General features: G+C 43.2%; 3 protein-coding genes and 1 long non-coding RNA gene across 4 annotated transcripts in view; 1 reads left to right on the forward strand and 3 right to left on the reverse strand.

Moving 5' to 3' along the window:
- The window catches only part of LOC144986810 (uncharacterized), a 508,483-nt gene that overhangs the window by 282,474 nt on the left and 205,886 nt on the right, over window positions 1-20,123 (reverse strand). The window lies entirely within an intron of this gene.
- LOC144987228 (uncharacterized) overlaps window positions 1-20,123 on the reverse strand; it is a 431,641-nt gene that overhangs the window by 247,029 nt on the left and 164,489 nt on the right. The window lies entirely within an intron of this gene.
- Window positions 633-19,680, reverse strand: LOC144990533 (ribonuclease inhibitor-like). The gene is made up of 5 exons (XM_078944055.1): window positions 19,670-19,680; window positions 16,032-16,208; window positions 3,425-3,601; window positions 2,214-2,387; window positions 633-1,897 (listed from the first exon to the last, which is right to left on the reverse strand). The coding sequence occupies exons 1-5, from the start codon at window positions 19,678-19,680 to the stop codon at window positions 1,885-1,887; spliced, it is 552 nt and encodes a 183-aa protein (XP_078800181.1). The 3' UTR covers window positions 633-1,884.
- LOC144988455 (uncharacterized) lies at window positions 11,761-14,967 on the forward strand. Its single transcript, XR_013652385.1, has 2 exons — window positions 11,761-11,976; window positions 13,336-14,967. It is a non-coding gene; the product is annotated as an uncharacterized LOC144988455 (long non-coding RNA).

The raw sequence follows: 20,123 nt of genomic DNA on the forward strand, positions 1-20,123 counted from the left end.
CAGGTTGGCTAACGTTAGCAGGTTTGCTAACAGAGCCAACACTAGCTAGCGATTTCTTCAGCTCCATCTTTCTCTTTTCGGCTTTGCTCATATTGCTTTGAGAACTATGCAAAAAGTATAAAGAAATTGTAAAGAAGTAAAAAAAATCAAGAAAGGGTCTTTGCTCACCGTGTATTATTACAAAAAACAGTTAGGTTTGCAGAGCTCAGCCAAACACGACTGTTCAGAGCGCCATCTTGGTCACCCCCCTTTTAGCAGGTGGTGCTGCAGCTTTGGGCATGTTTTCCAACTCTTAAGCTTCTGCTGTTCATGGAGTTGTGTCCCTCTGTTCTTGGAAAGGAGAAACGTGCAGAGAACTTTTCTCATTTCCACTCCCTCCTTTCAGCTGCTGCCCACTGTTCCCCTCTGAATCAGGAGGGAGGGGCTCTCATCTGTTCTGCCCACCCCCATCTAGAAAGACATCAGCACCACCTGAACATTCCAAAGCTCTTTTCCAACCCATTTCTACTGAGAAGGAACCAAACACATGACGATTAGAACAGCTGAAACAGGATGAGGGGGAAGGCTAAAGATTTAAGTCTGTTTGTGAGTCAAAGATAGAATGAAGACAGAAATCAATAGAAAACACAGAGTTGATTCAAAAGAGCATTTATTAGATCCAAACAGGCTGCAGGAATTTTACAGACAGCTTTCAGTTTGAAGCCTTTTGACACTAAGATGCAGTTCTGCAAACAGCCAGCAGGTGTCTCCCTTCTCCCTCCTGCTTCAATGCAGTTGGTGTTGTTGCAGCAGCTGCATCAAAGTGATTCTCTGCATCCAGAGACTGTCATTCCTCACTAAGATCCACTCTGTTCATTCATGTCCTCTGGAGAAAACAGGCTTGATGCTAAGAAAGTTTCTACCAGTTTCAGACATTCTAGAAAATGAGGAGATTAAACTGGATTTAGATGAAACTTCTTTAAAACTGCAGCTAAAAATGCTGTCAGCATGAAAAATAACCGAGTTTTACCCACAAAACACCAAAGAAAAAGGAAGTTCAGTCAGAAAACTGTGGAAAACATCAATCAAAGCAAAACTCTGAGTCTTTCAAACTGCATGAGTCAGTATTTGATCTTAAACAGAACAGAGATGATAGAAAAATGATTCATCTGAGAGACTTTTGTTCACTAACTGAGATCAGACGGGATTTCTGCTCCAAAAACTGACGTCAAAGGACTTGAATCCAAACCAGTGAGTCATGTGACCACAGTGTTTGTCCGTGTCTCCACTATGAACATTCTGGTCACATGACCATGTTGGAGGTTTCTGAATGAAACTCTGTGTTTGTTTTTTTCAATGAGAGTTTCTGGAGAACAGAAATCAAGTGTGAAACATCAGGAACCAGAATTTAGTGATCCAGAGTTCTGGTTCTGTCCCTGTTCCGGAGACAGAACCAGGATCCAATGCCTGACTGTGTTTTCCCCTGACCCACACATAGATCTATGTCATCCAGAAATGTACGGTCTGATCAATGATTCCCTCAATCCTTGATTGGTCCATCCCAAACTCACATCTGTCCATCAAATGTAGATCAAAGAAGAAAGTGCTGAATCCAACCCATGTTTCAGATCAACACTCCAAGATAAAATGAGAAGAGGAAGTGCAGTTCTCCACCAGTCCACCGGGGGAGCTGCAGCACAATAACTGTCCACTTGATGCTGATAGAGACAGTGGAGCTGATCTCAGATCAGTTCATGCTGCAGCTCTGACACTCATCTCCACTTCCTCTGATTCCTCCATCACTCTGCTCTCCACCTCCCAGGAACACCGTCCAGTCACAACATCTCTGCAGACCAGCTGCAGCTGCTGCTCCTCTCTGCTCCTCCAGGAGGAACATCAGACTATTTAGTCTTTCCACCTGCAGAGAGAAAGTGTAGAGACAGAGATGAAGGAGTGTCTCCTGATCCTGGTCTGTCAGTCAGTGATGCAGCACAGCAGCAGAAAGAGCAGCAGGAGCTTCAGTCCTGTTCAGAGCAGCAGCTTCCTGTCATCTTCACCTGTTGGAGCTTCTGCTGCTCTGATTGGCTGACTGTTGTCCTGAAGCCTGTCATCATTCTCCTCAGAGCTTCACTGAGAAGCTGCAGCTTCACAGGAAACTCTGCATCTTTGCTCTAAGACTAACTTTAGGACCAAACATCTGGAAGCAGCTGGACTGACTCCAACCCTCTACTGACCTCAGAGTCTGCAGTTTAGAGTTTGGACTCTCCACCAGATCCTGGAGCTGCTGAACATCTGAAGACTGAAGGTTGTTGTATTCCAGGTCCAGTTCTGTCAAGTGAGACGGGTTGGACTTCAGAGCTGAGACCAGAGCAGCACAGCTGGTCTTTGACAAACTGCAGTCCATCAACCTGAATCCAGAACAAAGAGTTGAGTTTAAAGACAAAGTTCATGTTTTTCATCCTTCACTTCTTCTAAAGAGTTCAGAGCTGAAGAAGATCAGAAAGTTTAGAAAAAGTCCAAAGATGTGAAGCAACAGCAGCAGATCAGAAGAGTCCAGCAGAAGCAGAGAAGAAGAACATTCAGGAACATTCAGGACAACATGCAGCTGCTTAAGGAAAGAAGTCCAGATGTGTGAAAGTCAAACATCAGCCTGTGGCTGCATCCAAACCAACTGATGTTTCTGCAGCAACAGCAGAAAAAGTCCACTTCCTCTTTCTGCTCAGCTCTTCTCCAAACAGCACTGAATCATGGGAGAATTTCAGCAGCATGATGCTGGAAAGTCTTCCTCCCAGTTTTCAGGAGATGATCTTCCAGTGCTTCTCTGCTGCAGCCCTTCAAGCAGAGACTTTCAGCTCCAACAGATCAAAGCAGAGAGAAGAAGGAAGTGATGAGGAAGAGTCAGCAGCAAATGTTGGACATTGATCCCTGATCCATGACTTCAGCTCTGAATGAAGAGTCAGAAGCTGCTGGGAGCTTTGATGGATGATGTGATGATGTTTGTGGATGAAAAGGTGAGGATGTTTGTGGAGGATGTGTCTGTCAGAGCAGCATCCAGCTGCAGCATGACTCTGTCACTGTCTGCTCACAAACATCAGCCGCTGGACTCTCAGCTGCATCTGCTGAAACACAGCAGCATGACTCAGAGTGCATGTGAGCGTGCACAGCTGCTTCTTCTGCACGCGCTTTAAAGGAGTCTGATGGAGCAAAAACACAAAGAAGAGCTGATGGCTGCAAGCAGAACTTTGTGGAGCACAAATGTCAGCAGACAGCTTTGAAACAAGCAGCTGCAGGAAGAAAAGAAGAAGTTCTTCTGCAGATCTTTAAAGAGAACAAGCAGCTGCAGGAAGATGCTGCTGCAGATCAGAACAGACATTTCTGCTCACTGTGGGTCAACACAACTTTGTTATCATATTGATCTGAACACAACTGAAACATGGAGTCTGACCTCAGAGTCTGCAGTCTGCAGTCTGGACTCTCCAGAAAACCACACAGATGAAGAACTCCTGAATCCTGCAGGTTCTTGTTCCCGCTCAGGCCCAGTTCTGTCAGATTAGACAGGTTTTTCTTCAGAGCTGAGACCAGAACTTCACAGCTGATCTCTGACAAACTGCAGTTCTCCAACCTGCAATCAGACAGAAAAGTGTGTTCAGTGATGCAGCTGGAGGTTCAGGAACTTGGTCCATTCAGTCAGGTGGGACCCGCCCTGATGACAGACTGACAGATGACATTTTCACTGTTTGCTCATTTCTTTTGGATTTGGACCTAAAAACATGATCATGAATGAAAATTCAACAGATTAGAAATGACTTGAAATGAAGTTAAAACAGACGAGGAATTGAAATGTCATTGATCATCAGGAATTATTCATGACTACATACTTACACCCAATAGATTTTGCTTTGATTTAAGGCTTAGATGTCAAAAATGTCACATTAAATTGTATTTCTTGATCTTGAATCCTAAATTGTAAAATGCATTTTCAAATGATCACATTGCAGAAAAACAGCACAAAATGTTCTTAGTTCTCCTCTGAAAGCATTTCCAGACATCTCTAAATTGTAGAGGGGCCTTAAAAACATGATGATGTACGGGGCCCAAGAGGAACTGCTGATGGTTCTGCTGGTAGTCTAAGGGTTTCAGCTGGTTCTGCTGGTAGTCTAAGGGTTTCAGCTGGTTTTGTTGTTAGTCTAAGGGTTTCAGCTGGTTCTGTTGTTAGTCTAAGGGTTTCAGCTGGTTCTGTTGTTGGTCTAAGGGTTTCAGTTGGTTCTGGTGGTAGTCTAAGGGTTTCAGCTGGTTCTGTTGTTAGTCTAAGGGTTTCAGCTGGTTCTGTTGTTAGTCTAAGGGTTTCAGCTGGTTCTGCTGTTAGTCTAAGGGTTTCAGCTGGTTCTGCTGTTAGTCTAAGGGTTTCAGCTGGTTTTGTTGTTAGTCTAAGGGTTTCAGCTGGTTCTGTTGTTAGTCTAAGGGTTTCAGCTGGTTTTGTTGTTAGTCTAAGGGTTTCAGCTGGTTCTGTTGTTAGTCTAAGGGTTTCAGCTGGTTCTGTTGTTAGTCTAAGGGTTTCAGCTGGTTCCGCTGATAGTCTAAGGGTTTCAGCTGGTTCTGTTGTTGGTCTAAGGGTTTCAGTTGGTTCTGGTGGTAGTCTAAGGGTTTCAGCTGGTTCTGCTGGTAGTCTAAACCAGGGGTCACCAAAACGGTGTCTGCGGGCACAAGGTTGCCCCCAAGGGCCACATAGGTCACCGCAGGCCGGTTCTAAAAATAGCACAACTCATCAGTGAGCTACATCAAGTTTACTTTTATTCTCTTGCTATTCTTTTTAAATCCTACTTTTATTTATATTAGGGGTGTAACGGTACACTAAGATCTCAATGCGATTCGGTTCAGAGTTTCTTAGGGCTCGGTTCCATAAATTTTTTGTATTCTTTTGATCAATAAAACATTTTTTACATTTTAATAAATGTTTCTCAGAGCATCAGAAATGTCTCAAAAGGTTTTTGATGAGGAAGATTCAATGACGTACATTCCTCAGTCGCGTGAACGTTAAAACATCACTAAAGCTGACCCAGACTTCCAAAAAAGGCCTGCATTACCACTGCATCATTCATCCCAGCGTTCTGTGCTAAAGTGATGGCTTTGACCACGTGATGACTCCCACTGTGAAACCATGAACAACATTTGCTCTGGATTTACAGAGAATTTCCCTCTTAGCAGTCGCTGCTGAAAGACATTGTTTCTGCATCTGAGACCGAGACAAAGTGGAAGAAAAGTGACGTCACAAACAGACTTGGATTAAAAAAAACAAACAGAAGATCCCAGACACTGTCAGTGAAACATGGCAGAGTCATGGAAATGATGAATTAAAATATGGAAGAAATGTGTTCAATCATACATGTAGCAGTTAGAATTTTATTAAAAACGCTGCAGATTTGGTCTTTAGATCAAAATGTGATTTAAAAATATGGAAGTTGATTTTTCTTTACCATTACATCATTGATAATCATGATGCAACATAGTGAAAATGTAGAAATGTCATGATCATCTGAAAATGTAACCATTACTGAGATTAATAAAGGGATGAATATTGATTTCTGTTTACCACCTTGATGTTATTGCAACCTTTTTTGCTTGACTCTCGCTGAGGACAGACACTTTTCCTCTCGCTCCTCCTGTGTCAGCCCCCACCCCTTAAGGCTTTTGTCCTGTCTGCCCTGGAGCTTCATTTTTAGCCTTCTGCACTTCTGCTCTTTATGCTCTTTGAATATGGATCTGATCAGCTGGTCTTTGAATTCGATCGACAAAGTTTTTTCTACACTAAGGAACGGGAAAGCGGACCCTTCCTGCCCAGACGGCACCCATGCGGCTTGACACTAACAATCCGTGGGGCAAGTGGTGGCTGGTGTGCCTGGCCCACCTGTCTGTGGAAGACGTGGAGGATGTGTACCTATTGAGATTTATGATAGTTGGATTCCTCCAAATTGGGATCAGAGGATTTCTGCTTTATCAGACAGTCTGGAAGTGGAAGACAGAAGCAAGGTGTCCAAGCTCTATGGAAGGATTCTTCGTGGAGGAGAGACTCAGAACGAGAAACTGGATCAGAAGCTCTGTGCTTGTCTTACCTACTTAGGCAGGATGCTCACGATCTTTGAACTTGTGCAGAAGATGGATACCAACTTGGAGTGCATTTCTGCCCGAATTGAGGCCAGTCTGGTCTAAATTGACCACTTTCAAATCTGCATCAAATTTCAAGATCAGTCAGTAACTCAGAGTAGACAATCTGCTGGCACCGGGAAAATCTAATCAGACTTAACTGTCAATGACATCATGACATCATTAACTGCTAATTTTATTGAATGCATTGTTTAATATATGTATGTAATATTGTAATATGTAATTTTACTTTGATCTTTTAGGGTGATTTTAACATCTAACCAGGGACTGCAGATGAAAAATAGCCCTTTGGCTAACTCTGGCATATTGACAGGAATGTTTATTAATATGCGCTGTCCCCTATATTAAAATAAATAAATAAATTAAAAAAAATAAAAAATGAATAGAATCCAAACCCCTTATATTGTTTTTAGGCTGTTTTTGATCATTCTGGTTCATCTGATCCTACCTGTTGATGACCAGTTTCTTCTGAATATGTGCAAATCCAAACAACTGCTTGAAGACAGTCTTACAAAACTTTCTCTGAACTCCCTTGATAAAATAAATCAGGATATTACAATTGAGGAGGACCTAAAGTCATTGAGAAAACTAAACTTTCTAAAGCTGCTGGTGTGGATGAAATATCAAACCAGGTTCTTCAGTGTCCTAAATGTCATGTTGCCTCTGTCATTTTCCTCCCCCTCCTTTGCTCCATTCCTGACGAGACCAGCTAACTTCACTCATCTCATCATGCTGCTGCTACTTAAGGAGATCCATTGCCAGTATTCAACACCAGTTCGTTGTTCCTCTACGGTGCATAGTCTGGTCTACTCTACTCTATTCATGTTTATCGGCCTCTCACTAATCTTGTTACGCCTCGCCTACAGGATTACTCGTCCCCGGGTACTCACCTGGTCACCGAAGTCATCCCTGGTTTCATATCTCGCCACCTGCAACTGCCTTGCTGTTCTGGAAACCACCTGCCGAAACCCTCCAGCCACGCCTCACCTTCAAGCCAAGGATTCAAGCTCATTCCTCCGGATTCAACCTTACAAGCCTACAAGCAATATTACCTACGAGCTATTAAATATCTCATACTTACCTGTCGCCTCCTCGGTTTTCTTCCGGGTTCCAGCATCTGGGTCTGTCAAGTTAAAACATACCATGACAGAACTAACTGGCCAAACTTTTGGAATTAACCGGACAAATCTCTAACCCAACAGCGCCTACTCAGCTACCGTCTTCCAGCAACACTCCTACTACCGCTTCCGCTACGTCATCGGAAAACTTCCGCCTCCAACCGGAACCATTATACGGAGACGTCGAAGCCTGCTGCGGTTTTTTACTACAGTGCCTACTCATTTTCTAACAAGCACATAGGTATTACCAAACTAACGAGAGCAAAATCACCCTAATTGTCAATGCATTACGTAATAAAGCACTTCGGTGAGTTCAAGCATTTCTGGCTGCCCATCCCATCTCTCACTTACCTTTTGACCGTTTTATTGGAGAATTTTGTCTTGTTTTTGATCAACCCCGCAAGCAGTAGGAAGCTGTCTGACGGTTGCTTAGCCTCAGACAACGCAACCGCTCGGTAAGTGATCATGTCATTGACTTTCGTATTCTGGCGGTGGAGGCAGGCTGGCCCGACACTGGGCTCAAGGGAATTTTTTACCAATCGTTGAACGAAAATATAAAAGACCATCTTTGCCCACAGCCTGAAGCTAATCATTTTGAAGATCTCGCCTCCGCAGCCCTCCGGTCTGACATCCGGTTCCGAGAACGTCAAACAGAAAGAAGTCAACAAAATCGTAAGCAAACTTCCAACACACCCATCCGTACTCCGACGGGGAATGTTTCCTCTCATTCAAGTCCCAAGGTGAGCTCAGCACTGGACCCGCTGCAGTTTGCATATCGACCAGGCATCGGAGTGGATGACGCCATCATCTACCTGCAGCATCGGGCCCTGTCTCACCTGTAGGCCCCTGGGAGCACTGTGAAAGTCATGTTTTTTGATTTCTCCAGTGCTTTCAACACCATCCAGCCATCACTGCTGAGGAGGAAGCTGGAGGTTGCAGGTGTGGACCAACATCTGGTTTCCTTGACCATCAACTAGCTCACAGACAGACCACAGTTTGTGAGGCTGCGTGACTGTGTGTCTGTTGTGGTGGTCTACAGCACGGGGGCACCTCAAGGGACTGTGCTCTCCCCATTCCTGTTCACCCTGTACACATCGGACTTCATCTACGACTCCCACCACTGTCATCTGCAGAAGTTCTCAGATGACAGTGCCATTGTGGGCTGTGTATCAGCGGGGGGCGAGCAGGAGTACAGGGGGATCATCTCTGATTTTGTTGGCTGGTGTAAAATTAACCACCTGCTGCTTAACACCAGCAAGACGAAGGAGCTGGTCCCCAAGCTCCTAGCTCCAGGAGGTCCCCTACTCCACATTCACCGGTGAAAATCCAGGGTTCAGACATTGAGTTTGTGGACACTTTTAAATACCTGCGTGTTCACCTGAACAACAGACTGGACTGGTCCAACAACACGGATGCTCTGTACAGGAGGGGCCAGAGTCGCCTTCACCTGCTGAGGAGACTGAGGTCCTTTGGCGTGTGCAGACAGCTGCTGAGGACCTTTTACGACACTGTGGTGGCCTCAGTGGTCCTTTATGGAGTTGTGAGCTGGGCGGGGGGCAGTGCAGGCAGAGACTTGAAGAGGCTTAACAAACTGGTTAGGAAGGCCGGCTCTGTCCTGGGCTGCTCACTTGAGTCCATCGAGGAGGTGGCGGACAGGAGGATGTTAGCTAAGCTAACATCCATCATGGATAACCCCTCCCACCCCCTGCACCAAACAGTAGAGGTGCTGACCAGCTCCTTCAGCACAAGGCTGTTGCACCCACAGTGCAAGAAGGAGCTACTGCAGGTCATTCCTCCACACAGCCATCAGACTGTACAACACTGTGTTACAGTGACACTCCACGGTCCCACGGGTGTTTTTCATTGTTTTTTTTTCAATTAGTGTTTTTTCATTCACTCATTTATTTATTTATTTACATTTTGTTGTAGTTGTTGCTGTTTTTCAATTGTTCTTGTTCCTAACTGTTGTTTGATTGGTATGTACTTTTTTACGTATTTATTTTTTGGATATATAAAAAGAAGAAATAGATGTATTTATATTTATTTGTATGTAGATGTATTTAAATATGATGAGAATGTAATTTTGCACTCATCTTTTTGACGTCCTTTTATTTGCTGTTTATATGTTTATTTATGAAGGTTATTTATGAATGTGAACGCTGCCATGGATACGTGAATTTTCCCTTTGTGGGATAAATAAATTTATCAATCAAAAATCAATCAAAACAACCTTCCCGTATCACCCACCATACTAAACCTTTTCTAGTTCTTACTTCCGGTAACCATCGTGAATACATCAGGTTTTTTTATCACCCAATCGCCGCAGACTCCTGTGATTCTGGGGTTTTCTTTGTTTCATGTCCACAACCCCCACATCGATTGGTCCACTCTCCGCATTTCTAACTGGAGCACCCAGTGTGTGAATGTGTGTGTGAAAGTGTGTGTGACTGGGTCAGTGATTGTAAAAGCGCTTTGTCCTCGTAGGTAGAAAAGCGCTATACAAGTATACGCCATTTACCATTTACCATTTACCACTGCATGGCCAATTGTTTGCACTCCGCTATTCCATCCACTGTCGCCACCTCCTCTTGCAAGGTTACTGATGTTGATCTTTCCAAAGTCCCCTCGTGCTATCATGATCTCAAGTCCATGTTTTGTAAAGCCAAAGCTAGTGCGTTACCTCCCCACAGGCCGTATGATTGCTCCATTGAGCTTCTTAGTGGCGCCACCCTCCCTAAAGAGAAACTGTTTAACCTGTCCGGCCCTGAAAAAACTGCAATGGAGCAATATACTGTACTGTGTAATCTTTTAAATGTAGTGGGTCTGTGTACTCCTTTTTACTGATTGGACCATGAGTCTGGAATAAATTCTATCTATCTATCTATCTATCTATCTATCTATCTATCTATCTATCTATCTATCTATCTATCTATCTATCTATCTATCTATCTATCTATCTATCTATCTATCTATCTATCTATCTATCTATCTATCTATCTATCTATCTATCTATCTATCTATCTATCTATCTATCTATCTATCTATCTATCTATCTATCTATCTATCTATCTATCTATCTATCTATCTATCTATCTATCTATCTATCTATCTATCTATCTATCTATCTATCTATCTATCTATCTATCTATCTATCTATCTATCTATCTATCTATCTATCTATCTATCTATCTATCTATCTATCTATCTATCTATCTATCTATCTATCTATCTATCTATCTATCTTATCTATCTATATTCAAGAAGCCCTCTCCTCTGGTCACATCCATCCCTCTTCTTCTCCGGTCGGTGCAGGGTTATTCTTTGTTGAAAAGAAAGACAAGTCTATAAGACCCTGCATCGACTACCGGGAACTTAACCAAATCACGATCAAAGATAAATATTCCCTTCCCTTGATTAACTCCGTTTTCTATTCTGTTCAGGAGGTATCTTCACTAAACTCGACCTCTGCAATGCCTACCACCTGGTCCGCATCCGAGATGGCGACGAGTGGAAAACTGGCTTTAATACACAGCTAGGCCATTATGAGTACCTCGTCATGCCGTTCGGCCTCACCAACGCCCCTGCGGTATTCCAAAGACTGGTAAATGACGTTTTACGTGATTTTCTCAACCGCTTTGTCTTTAACTACTTCGACGATATCCTCGTTTATTCCAACAACCCCACCGAACACGAAAGGTTACTCCTGGAAAGGTTACTCGAAAATCAACTGTACGTTTAGTCCGAAAAGTGTGAATTTCATGTACCCACTGTCACCTTTTTGGGGTACATCAATGAGGCCAGTAGCACTAGGCCTGACCAATCCAAGATTGAGGCCGTCACCAATTGGGAGATTCCCGAGACCCGCAAAAAGCTGCAAGAATTTTTGGGCTTCGCTAACTTTTACAGACGCTTCATTCATAACTACTGTTAGGAATGATTAGAAACAGAATAGTTAGACACTCCCTTTTGCATTTTATTAAACTAACTTTTACCTTTTATTACATTAATGGCTTAACCTCGATTTACTATGTATTATCATCTCAAAATTATATTACACTCCAGACAGAGCACAACCAAGACTATTGTCTCGCAACATTCCTTTAACATCCTCCCTTTTTCATCTTTGTGTGTTCTGGTGTATGCGTTCTGGTAAATGTCTGCAAGAGACCTGACACTTTAGGTGCTCTGACCTTCGAGCATCTAGCCTGCAACAGTCTGTGGGTGTGTTTTTCACACCATGATCCATCGAATGAGGTTCTGAATATGCAAATGCAAGGTATATACGCCAGGCCTTTTGCTGAACCCCGTTGTTCAGACTTTGAATGCACTTTGTTCATCTGTCTGTAACCCTGCGTACAAATCTGTGGTCCTTGTGCGGAGTAAATCTACAAAAGATAAGTAACTGTCTCTGAGTCGTTATTCTTTATTTCTGTGTGTTGGAAACAGAAAAGGGGAACGAACCTAATTTACCTATTTTACAGTCCTGTTTAGAATCTCCAGTTTCCTCACATTTGGTCCTTCGAGCTGGCCGGCTGACGCCCTGGACATCGCTTGAGACCCTGGGGGGGGGGGATTGCCTGAAAACCACGCGTGGTCTGAGTTCACAGTCTCAGCATTGAAACATCCGCCTTCAGGATCAGCGGCCCTCGCCCTTGGATCCGGTGATGCCCCCGACGTCAATCGGACCCTCATCAAATAACGGGGTTCATTGCTTGAAGTGAGTACGCCACACAGAAAGTCTGTCCTCTCTTTACTTGTTAGGGCTTTATGTTGACTGTGTCTGTGTCTTTGTGTGTGCGTGCATCAATGTTGGGGGAAGAATAGAGAGACGGCTGCAGTCCGCTGCGCGAGCACGCTGAGCAGAGCACCGCTTGCAGGCCCCGCTTGCAGGCAAGGTGCTGCGCGTGCACGAGTCATCTTGCGCAGACGGGACAAGTGTGTTTCGGTACGCGAGACCGTCATTGTAGCCGCCTTCCTTCCGCGGAGGAATGGCAGAATAGGGATGGAAGTGTAGGCATAAGTGTAGGGAAATAAGTCCTCCAGGGAAGGAGAAGAAGTGTAGGGACGTCAGTGTAGGCCGGAAGTGTAGGCATAAGTGTAGGTGCAGCCGCGGCGAGTGAAGCCGAAGAAATAGAGCCTTGGGATGGCTGAGCATGATTTTTGAGACGAAACGGAGCTCCGGGGAAACTATGTGTGTGTGATGCTTCTTATGTCCCTCTGTCTGTGTCTGAGTTTGCCCTTTTTCGACAGCCCCTGTGGTGTGAGCTCGCTTTGATTAATGCCTCGTTCTAAAACAAAATAGTGACTCAGTTGACAAATAATTAGGTTTCTTTTCTGATTCTCCAAGCTTTTTCTGCTGATTAGATTCAGCACTGGAGAATCCATAAACCGGGTTATTTGGGTGGGAACTCTGGTTTGTGATTTAAATTGAGAACGTTGTAGCTGATCGTCGATCAAAAACCTCAAAAAGATGGGTGGGACTCATTCACAAAATCTAACAAAGATAGTAAGAAAGCACATTGATCAGGTCCAGAAAGCTTTTCATAAAGTTTGGAAGTATGTGGAAAGTCAGGATCAGACATTAATCTAGTATTTGGATAAATGGGTTAAAGATTAGGGATTTCATAGAAAGTTAAGCAGATCAGAGTGCAGGACAGAGCAGAAGGAGGGGGGAGCAGCTTCACAGATCAGAGTGCGCGTGCCCGAGCCTGCAGACAGGCTGATGAGGACTCGCAGAAAGGAGGGGTGATTTCTCCGTTGTAAGCAGATGTAACGACTTTCTCTGCTCTCCGAATGATGATAGGCATGTTTTACTGTGTCCGTGTATGATTTATTTATTTACGACCTAACGCTCATAGTGCTGTTAAAATGAGACGCAGTTCTTGTCTGTTTCACTTTCAATGTGTTTTTTCACAATTTTTATTTTTTTATTTTTATTTATTTTTTTTTCCTGATTTTTTTTCTACTTTCATGCCTGGCTCTAATAAAACCATTGATGATTTACATGATTGTTTGAAGAAAGCTGTGAGAACAAAGGAACGCATTGAGTCTGCCTCCAGCTCTCTCCTCCCTACAGACTCTGCATCCCGACCAGAAGGCCCCTGTCGGTGACCTGCTTTACTCGAAGACCATTTAACGGACTGATTTATCACACCCGAGGTGGACAGGACCCGTCAAGGTTCTCCTCACCATGCCAACTGCAGTACACATTGCTGACTGACCCTCCTGGACTCACGTAAGCCACTGTAAATTGCTGAGAGCCTATGAGACTGACATTTTGAGACACATCCCTGGTTGAAGTCCAACAACGGAGCCGCCACAGTTCGGCACTACTCCTGGCGAGGGGCGTTCCCTGGTGTGTTTCCTCTAGCGCTCCTCTCTTCCAGCTACAGTGAGCTTCGAACCAGCTGACATGGGTCCAGCTGTTGCTTGTGGTTTCATCTTGTACTTTTATTCCCTCTTCCTCTGGAGATCTCACTCACATCATCAGTGAGGTCAAGGCCCTTAAGTCACAAATTTCTTCTCAGATGACTGACGCCTACTGGTCTGGGTCCCCACTTTATTGGTTTACTTCTGGTGGAGTGTACTGATAAAACTAGTCACTCCGGTCCTCTGTGTGTTGTTTTTCTTTTTTCTTTTCGTCACCTGTTTGATCCCATGTGTCAAATGAATGATCGCTATCAGGCCGACTCTATCAGCATTATGCCAACAATTCCCCTGATGCGCATCCGCTCGTGGTTGAAACTGGTCTTTACAGATTTATTTTATTGTTTTTCTTTTCTTTTGTTTGATTTGATTTTTTTTTTCTTTATTTCTTAATTTGTTTCTTGTTCTATGTAACTTTAATTAATGATTTTGTGCCGAGGTCTGGACTGGTGATGCATGCGTATCCTTAGTGGTGGCTGCTGAGGGGCACAGAGTCGTTGATGAGTTTTGCCCTCCCTGACTGCTCAATGAATGTTTCACACAGATGGTATAAGTTTAGCCCTGGAGGTTTTCGCATCAACACTCATGTATCACCTACCACCTCTGATGTGCTCATTTATTCACGTTGATTTTATGTTTTCTTTTGTATTTACATGTCCCTATACACTTTTGTTTTCGATGCAGAGCCGATATGATGCCTGTACTGAAATTCTTCATGAAGTGGTATATGGTTGATGATGAGAAGAGTTCTGCTGACTTTCTGTGCACAATTTTGATAATTTTGATATGATAAACAGGGGGGTATGTTAGGAATGATTAGAAACAGAATAGTTAGACACTCCCTTTTGTATTTTATTAAACTAACTTTTACCTTTTATTACATTAATGGCTTAACCTCGATTTACTATGTATTATCATCTCAAAATTATATTACACTCCAGACAGAGCACAACCAAGACTATTGTCTCGCAACATTCCTTTAACATCCTCCCTTTTTCATCTTTGTGTGTTCTGGTGTATGCGTTCTGGTAAATGTCTGCAAGAGACCTGACACTTTAGGTGCTCTGACCTTCGAGCATCTAGCCTGCAACAGTCTGTGGGTGTGTTTTTCACACCATGATCCATTGAATGAGGTTCTGAATATGCAAATGCAAGGTATGTATGCCAGGCCTTTTGCCGAACCCCGTTGTTCAGACTTTGAATGCACTTTGTTCATCTGTCTGTAACCCTGCGTACAAATCTGTGGTCCTTGTGCGGAGTAAATCTACAAAAGATAAGTAACTGTCTCTGAGTCGTTATTCTTTATTTCTGTGTGTTGGAAACTGAAAAGGGGAACGAACCTAATTTACCTATTTTACAGTCCTGTTTAGAATCTCCAGTTTCCTCACAACTACAGTAGCATTGCTTCCCCCCCACCACATCAGTCAATAAATCCTGTTTGGAATCCTGCCGCTGTCAAAGCTTTCGCCAAACTCAAGGAACTTTTCATCTCTGCTCCCATCCTCATTCAACCCAATGTTCAAAAACAATTCATCGTCGAAGTTGACGCTTCTGATTCCGGTGTAGGGGCTGTCTTCTCCCAACGTGAGGATCACTGCGGTAAACTAAAACCCTGTGCTTTCTACTCCTGCAAGCTATCTAAGAAGTTGGCATACCTTCGATCCGCGAAACGCCTCAACTCCCGTCAGACCCGCTGGTGTCTGTTTTTTGACTGGTTCAACTTCACCATCACCTACCCTCCAGGCAGTCGTAACATCAAACCTGACGCTCTCTCCAGGAAGTACAACTCCATCGAAACCACAACTGACTCTCCCATTATTCCCACCACCTGTTTTGTGGGTAAGCTCACCAGGGATATTGAAACTATGGTCCAGCAGGCCCAAGGTGAGAAACCCAATCATGTAACTTGCCTGCCAGGCACTGTCTTTGTACCCACTTCTCTTAGATCCGACGTACTCACCTGGAGACATACTTCTCGTATCGCCTGCCATGGAAGGGTCCACAGAACTGTTAACCTACTTAAGAGATGTTTTTTCTGGCCCTCCATGATGAAGGATGTCCGTGAATACGTGGCTGCCTAAATGACCTGCGCTCATTCCAAGACATCTAACACTCCTCCTGCTGGTCATCCACTACCAACTTGAACTTTCTACAGGCCCATCTGTGAAACAGATCAGTTTCTATCAATCATCAGAACAATCAATTCAATTGATGAAGAAAATCTGAACCAATCATCAGATTGTTTCAAACTCGGCTGTAGACAGAAAATCTTCCAGTGAAACATCAGAAAGTTCTTCACCTGATCCGTTCTTCTCATCCATCAGGGAATTCAGCTTCTTTACTCACCTCAGAGTTTGCAGTCTGCAGTCTGGACTCTCCAGAAAACCACACAGATGAAGAACTCCTGAATCCTGCAGGTTCTGGTTCAAGCTTAGGTCCAGTTTTGTCAGATTAGACAGGTTTTTCTTCAGAGCTGAGACCAGAACTTTACAACTGATCTCTGACAAAGTGCATTTCTCCAACCTGCAATCAGACAGAAAAGTGTGTTCAGGAGCAGTGATGTAGCTGGAGGTCCAAGAACTTGGTCCATTCAGTCAGGTGGGACCCGTCCTGATGACAGACAGATTACATTTTCACTATTTGCTCATTTCTTTTGAATTTGGATCCAAAGACATGATCATGAATGAAAATGCAATAGATTAGAAATGACTTGAAATGAAGTTGAAACAGACGAGAAATTGAAATGTCATTGATCATCATTAATTATTCTTGAATAAATATTTACAATCCAATGGATTTAAAACTTCCATTTCAAAAATGTCAGATTTAAAAAAGTAATTAAAGAGACACAGGCTGTATCCAAATTCCCGCCCTACTCCCTAACTCTTTGTAAGGGAGGACTGTGAGGATGGAGGACTGTGAGGATGGAAGACTGTGAGGATGGAGGAATGTGAGGACGGAGGACTGTGAGGATGGAAGACTGTGAGGATGGAGGAATGTGTCACTGATTCAGGGGAGGAGTTTAACAGGAAACAAGATGGGGGGTTCGGTCAGGACACAGGGAGGAGGAGAAAGAGATGTGACTTCACTTGGCAGATGTTCCACATTTATTCTGGTACTGATACATATTCCAAGTCATTCTGCAAACAACTAAAGATCCCTCTCATTACCACACAAATAGCACAAACTGACCTATTGTAAATAAAATAAAGTCCATAAAACAAGGAAAACTGAGTTTGTCATTATGAACATAAACTCCTTATAATATGCTAAATAGAATTAAATCTGCTTTAGTGCAGGAATATCTTGTGTCCTGCATTTTAGAAGTAATTCTAACACCATGATCACTACTTTTTATTTAAACGGTGAATATGACATCATCGATTTCACAAAGTGAAAATCTAATTGATATGAGCGTTTAATGATGATCATTTATGAATCCACTGAGTTCAGAAGATGAAAACCTGGATGGTTTGTCTTCTTTTTATGGACTATTTTTATGGACCCCAAATGAGTCAGAAATAAAGAGACTCATTATTATTATCATGAAAAAAAAATTTAAATACTTTTTTTGGAACAAAAATGTGAATAATTCCCCAACCTAAAATATAAAACGCTCCAATTAAATGAAAATGTATCAAATAAATGACAGCAGTTCTCCTAAAACATTAATGTCTCTTTTTGGTCTCTATCTAAACTAAAAAAAACACTGGTTTCCATCCAAATGAAAAATAAATGTCTCCATCAAAGTTTCCCACATATTACCACCTTTAGTTTCTAAAAAAGTAAAGCACAGAAGACCAAACCGTAGAACATTGAGCATTGTAACCGTTTCAGAGCTTTTCTCATGCACACGCTCACACACAGTCCAGTATAGTCCCGGTACCGGCACCTTAAAGCCAAGAAAAAAGCGTTGCAGGCCTGTTGTTGCTCTTGGAAAACATGGAGTTTGTTGCAATAATCCAGTCAGATCCAGAGAGAACAGAAAGACGACAACTCCGTTTTCATGTGACCAGCGTGATGCACGTTAGCTCCACAGCCTCCACTCCCACTCCCACTCCATCCTTTCCCATCCAGAAAACAGCTTTCCGGCTTTCAGCTTACCCGCAGTTCCTCCACTCACCAATCCCAGCTCATTTTCTGATCCAAAATTTGATTTATCTTAACTGACGCAAATAATGAAGTTAGATCAAAGGAAAAAAGTTTATCTTCCAACATCCATACGTGGTCTTATCACCCTCTCACGGTGGAAAAAGTATAATCTGAGCTTCTTCATCCACTAAATCAGGGGTTCCCAAACAATCCGGGCAACCCACCCATTTAACCCGGCCTCCTGAATGACACCAGATAAAGACTTTTTTTTAATCTCTTTTTGCATAATTTTTGTTTTAGGTTGGTCACGGAAACATGACGGAATCCCTGGTATTGTATCCTCATGTCAATTAGGCTTATTTGAATTGAAATGTGAGCTAAAATAAAAATGTTGCTACCGGAACCTCACTTTGCCCCAGTAAAAGAACTTGAACGTGACCCCCCCATCAGAACGGAAAAAATGGCAAAAAGGTTAGGTAAGAGAAACATTGATTCAGAATGCAGGGTATTTAACCTAGGAAGTTGATCAGAGAGAACAAACAGTCGTGTCTACTAGGCTAGCCTCCTGAAAACCTCCAAATAATAATTATGGATTAATAATTATGGATTATAAGAAAAGAACAGAAAAACCTTAAGAGACTGCTCATATAAGTCATTTAAGATATTCTGCAATTACAGCTGAAGTCGAACAGTTGAGAGATTGTGCATGGACAACAGAAGCTTTGTTTCTGTGAACAATCCATTAAGAGTTATTTGGTCATTATTGACTTTCTAAAATCTAAAATACTGTTACTAAATATTTCCTGACTTTTTATGTAAAGAACCCAAAGAGGGTTATTTTTTTTACTGATTTCATAAAGTGTCTTTTATATATTTGTTGATGATTACATTTTTCTTTTGTTTTTGGTAAAGAACCCAGAGAGGAGTATTTTATATCAGATTGGGTTATTAATATTTGGTTATGTGTGGCTTTCAGTTTACATTTAGGCACTTCCGCGACTGTCCCACTTTTTCTGTTTCAAATGGAAACAGAAAAACGGTGCCTGTCAGACTCCTTCCCCCTCCAGCTCTGCCAGCTCTGCTCCTCCTGATTGCCACTAGCTGTCGTCACTCAGCTCATCTTCTGCTGCTGCTCAAAAGGAGACCCAACGCCCTGGTGTTTTGGGGTTCTCCTGGCTCCTGTTCACAACCCGCAAGTCGATTGGGTCCATCACCGCATCACTGGTTGGAGTGAGTTCTGTCTTGCCAATTGTTTGAAATCCGCGGTTCCGCCTGTTAGCTCTCCTTCGTTAAAACCCCCGGAAGAGATCGACCTTTCCAACGTACCTAGTTGTTATCATGTTCTCTGCACCGTCTTAAGTACAGCAAAGGCCGGTTCCTTACCTCCCCACCGACCTTACGATTGTTCTATCATGTTATTAGATGGTGGTCCTCTCCCTAAAGGTAGACTGTTTAATCTTTCTGGTCCCGACAAAGTAGCTATGGAGAGTTACATCCAGGAGGCGCTTTCTTCGGGACACATCCGTCCCTTGTCCTCTCCTGTTGGCGCTGGGTTTTTTTTCGTCGACAAGAAAGATTAAACCCTCAGGCCTTGCATCGACTATCGTGAGCTTAATCAGATCACTGTGAAAGACAAATACTCCCTTCCTCTCGTTAGCTCCATTTTTGACTCCATTCAGGAAACCCACATTTTCTCTAAGCTTGACCTGCGTAACGCTTACCATCTCGTTTGGGTCAAGGAGGGTGACAAATGGAAAACTGCTTTCAATACTCATCTTGGCCATTATGAATATCTAGTCATGCCATTCGGGTTAACCAACACACCCGCCGTTTTCCAACGCCTTGTAAACGACGTCCTTAGAGACTTCATCAACCGATTCGTCTTTGTTTACCTCGACGACATTCTCATTTATTCTAAAAATCCAGAGCAGCATCAAGACCAAATTCGTCAGGTACTCCAACGGTTATCAGAAAATCAGCTTTTTTTCAAAGCAGAAAAATGTCAGAGTCATACCACAGTCATCCCTTTCCTAGGTTACATCTTCGAGGCAGGTAGCATTTGTCCTGACCCTGTCAAAATTGAGGCGGTTTCTCAATGGGAACCTCCCTCTACGCGTAAGAAACTACAGCAGTTTTTGGGGTTCGACAAATTTTATAGGCGTTTTATTAGAAACTATAGCGCCATCACTGCTCCCCTGACTCAATTCACCTCCACTGCTCGGGCCTTCCAATGGAACTCCGCTGCTCAGGGAGCCTTTGATACTCTCAAGAGTCTTTTTCATTTCTGCTCCCATCCTGATCCAACCCGACACCACCAGAAAGATTTGTGGTCGAAGTCGACGCTGG

The sequence above is a fragment of the Oryzias latipes genome, chromosome 2 (genome assembly GCF_053564925.1).
Source record: "Oryzias latipes strain Hd-rR chromosome 2, Olatipes_Hd-rR_3.1".
In the NCBI taxonomy this organism is placed as follows: Eukaryota; Metazoa; Chordata; class Actinopteri; order Beloniformes; family Adrianichthyidae; genus Oryzias; species Oryzias latipes.

What these genes read in the sequence shown, in the direction of transcription:
- LOC144990533 (XM_078944055.1), bottom strand. An exon ending in TGCAGACTGCAAACTCTGAG is followed by an intron (nt 3,602 to 16,031) that starts GTGAGTAAAGAA and finishes GTCTGATTGCAG; the next exon opens with GTTGGAGAACTGCAGTTTGT. An exon ending in TGCAGACTGCAGACTCTGAG is followed by an intron (nt 2,388 to 3,424) that starts GTCAGACTCCAT and finishes TTCTGGATTCAG; the next exon opens with GTTGATGGACTGCAGTTTGT.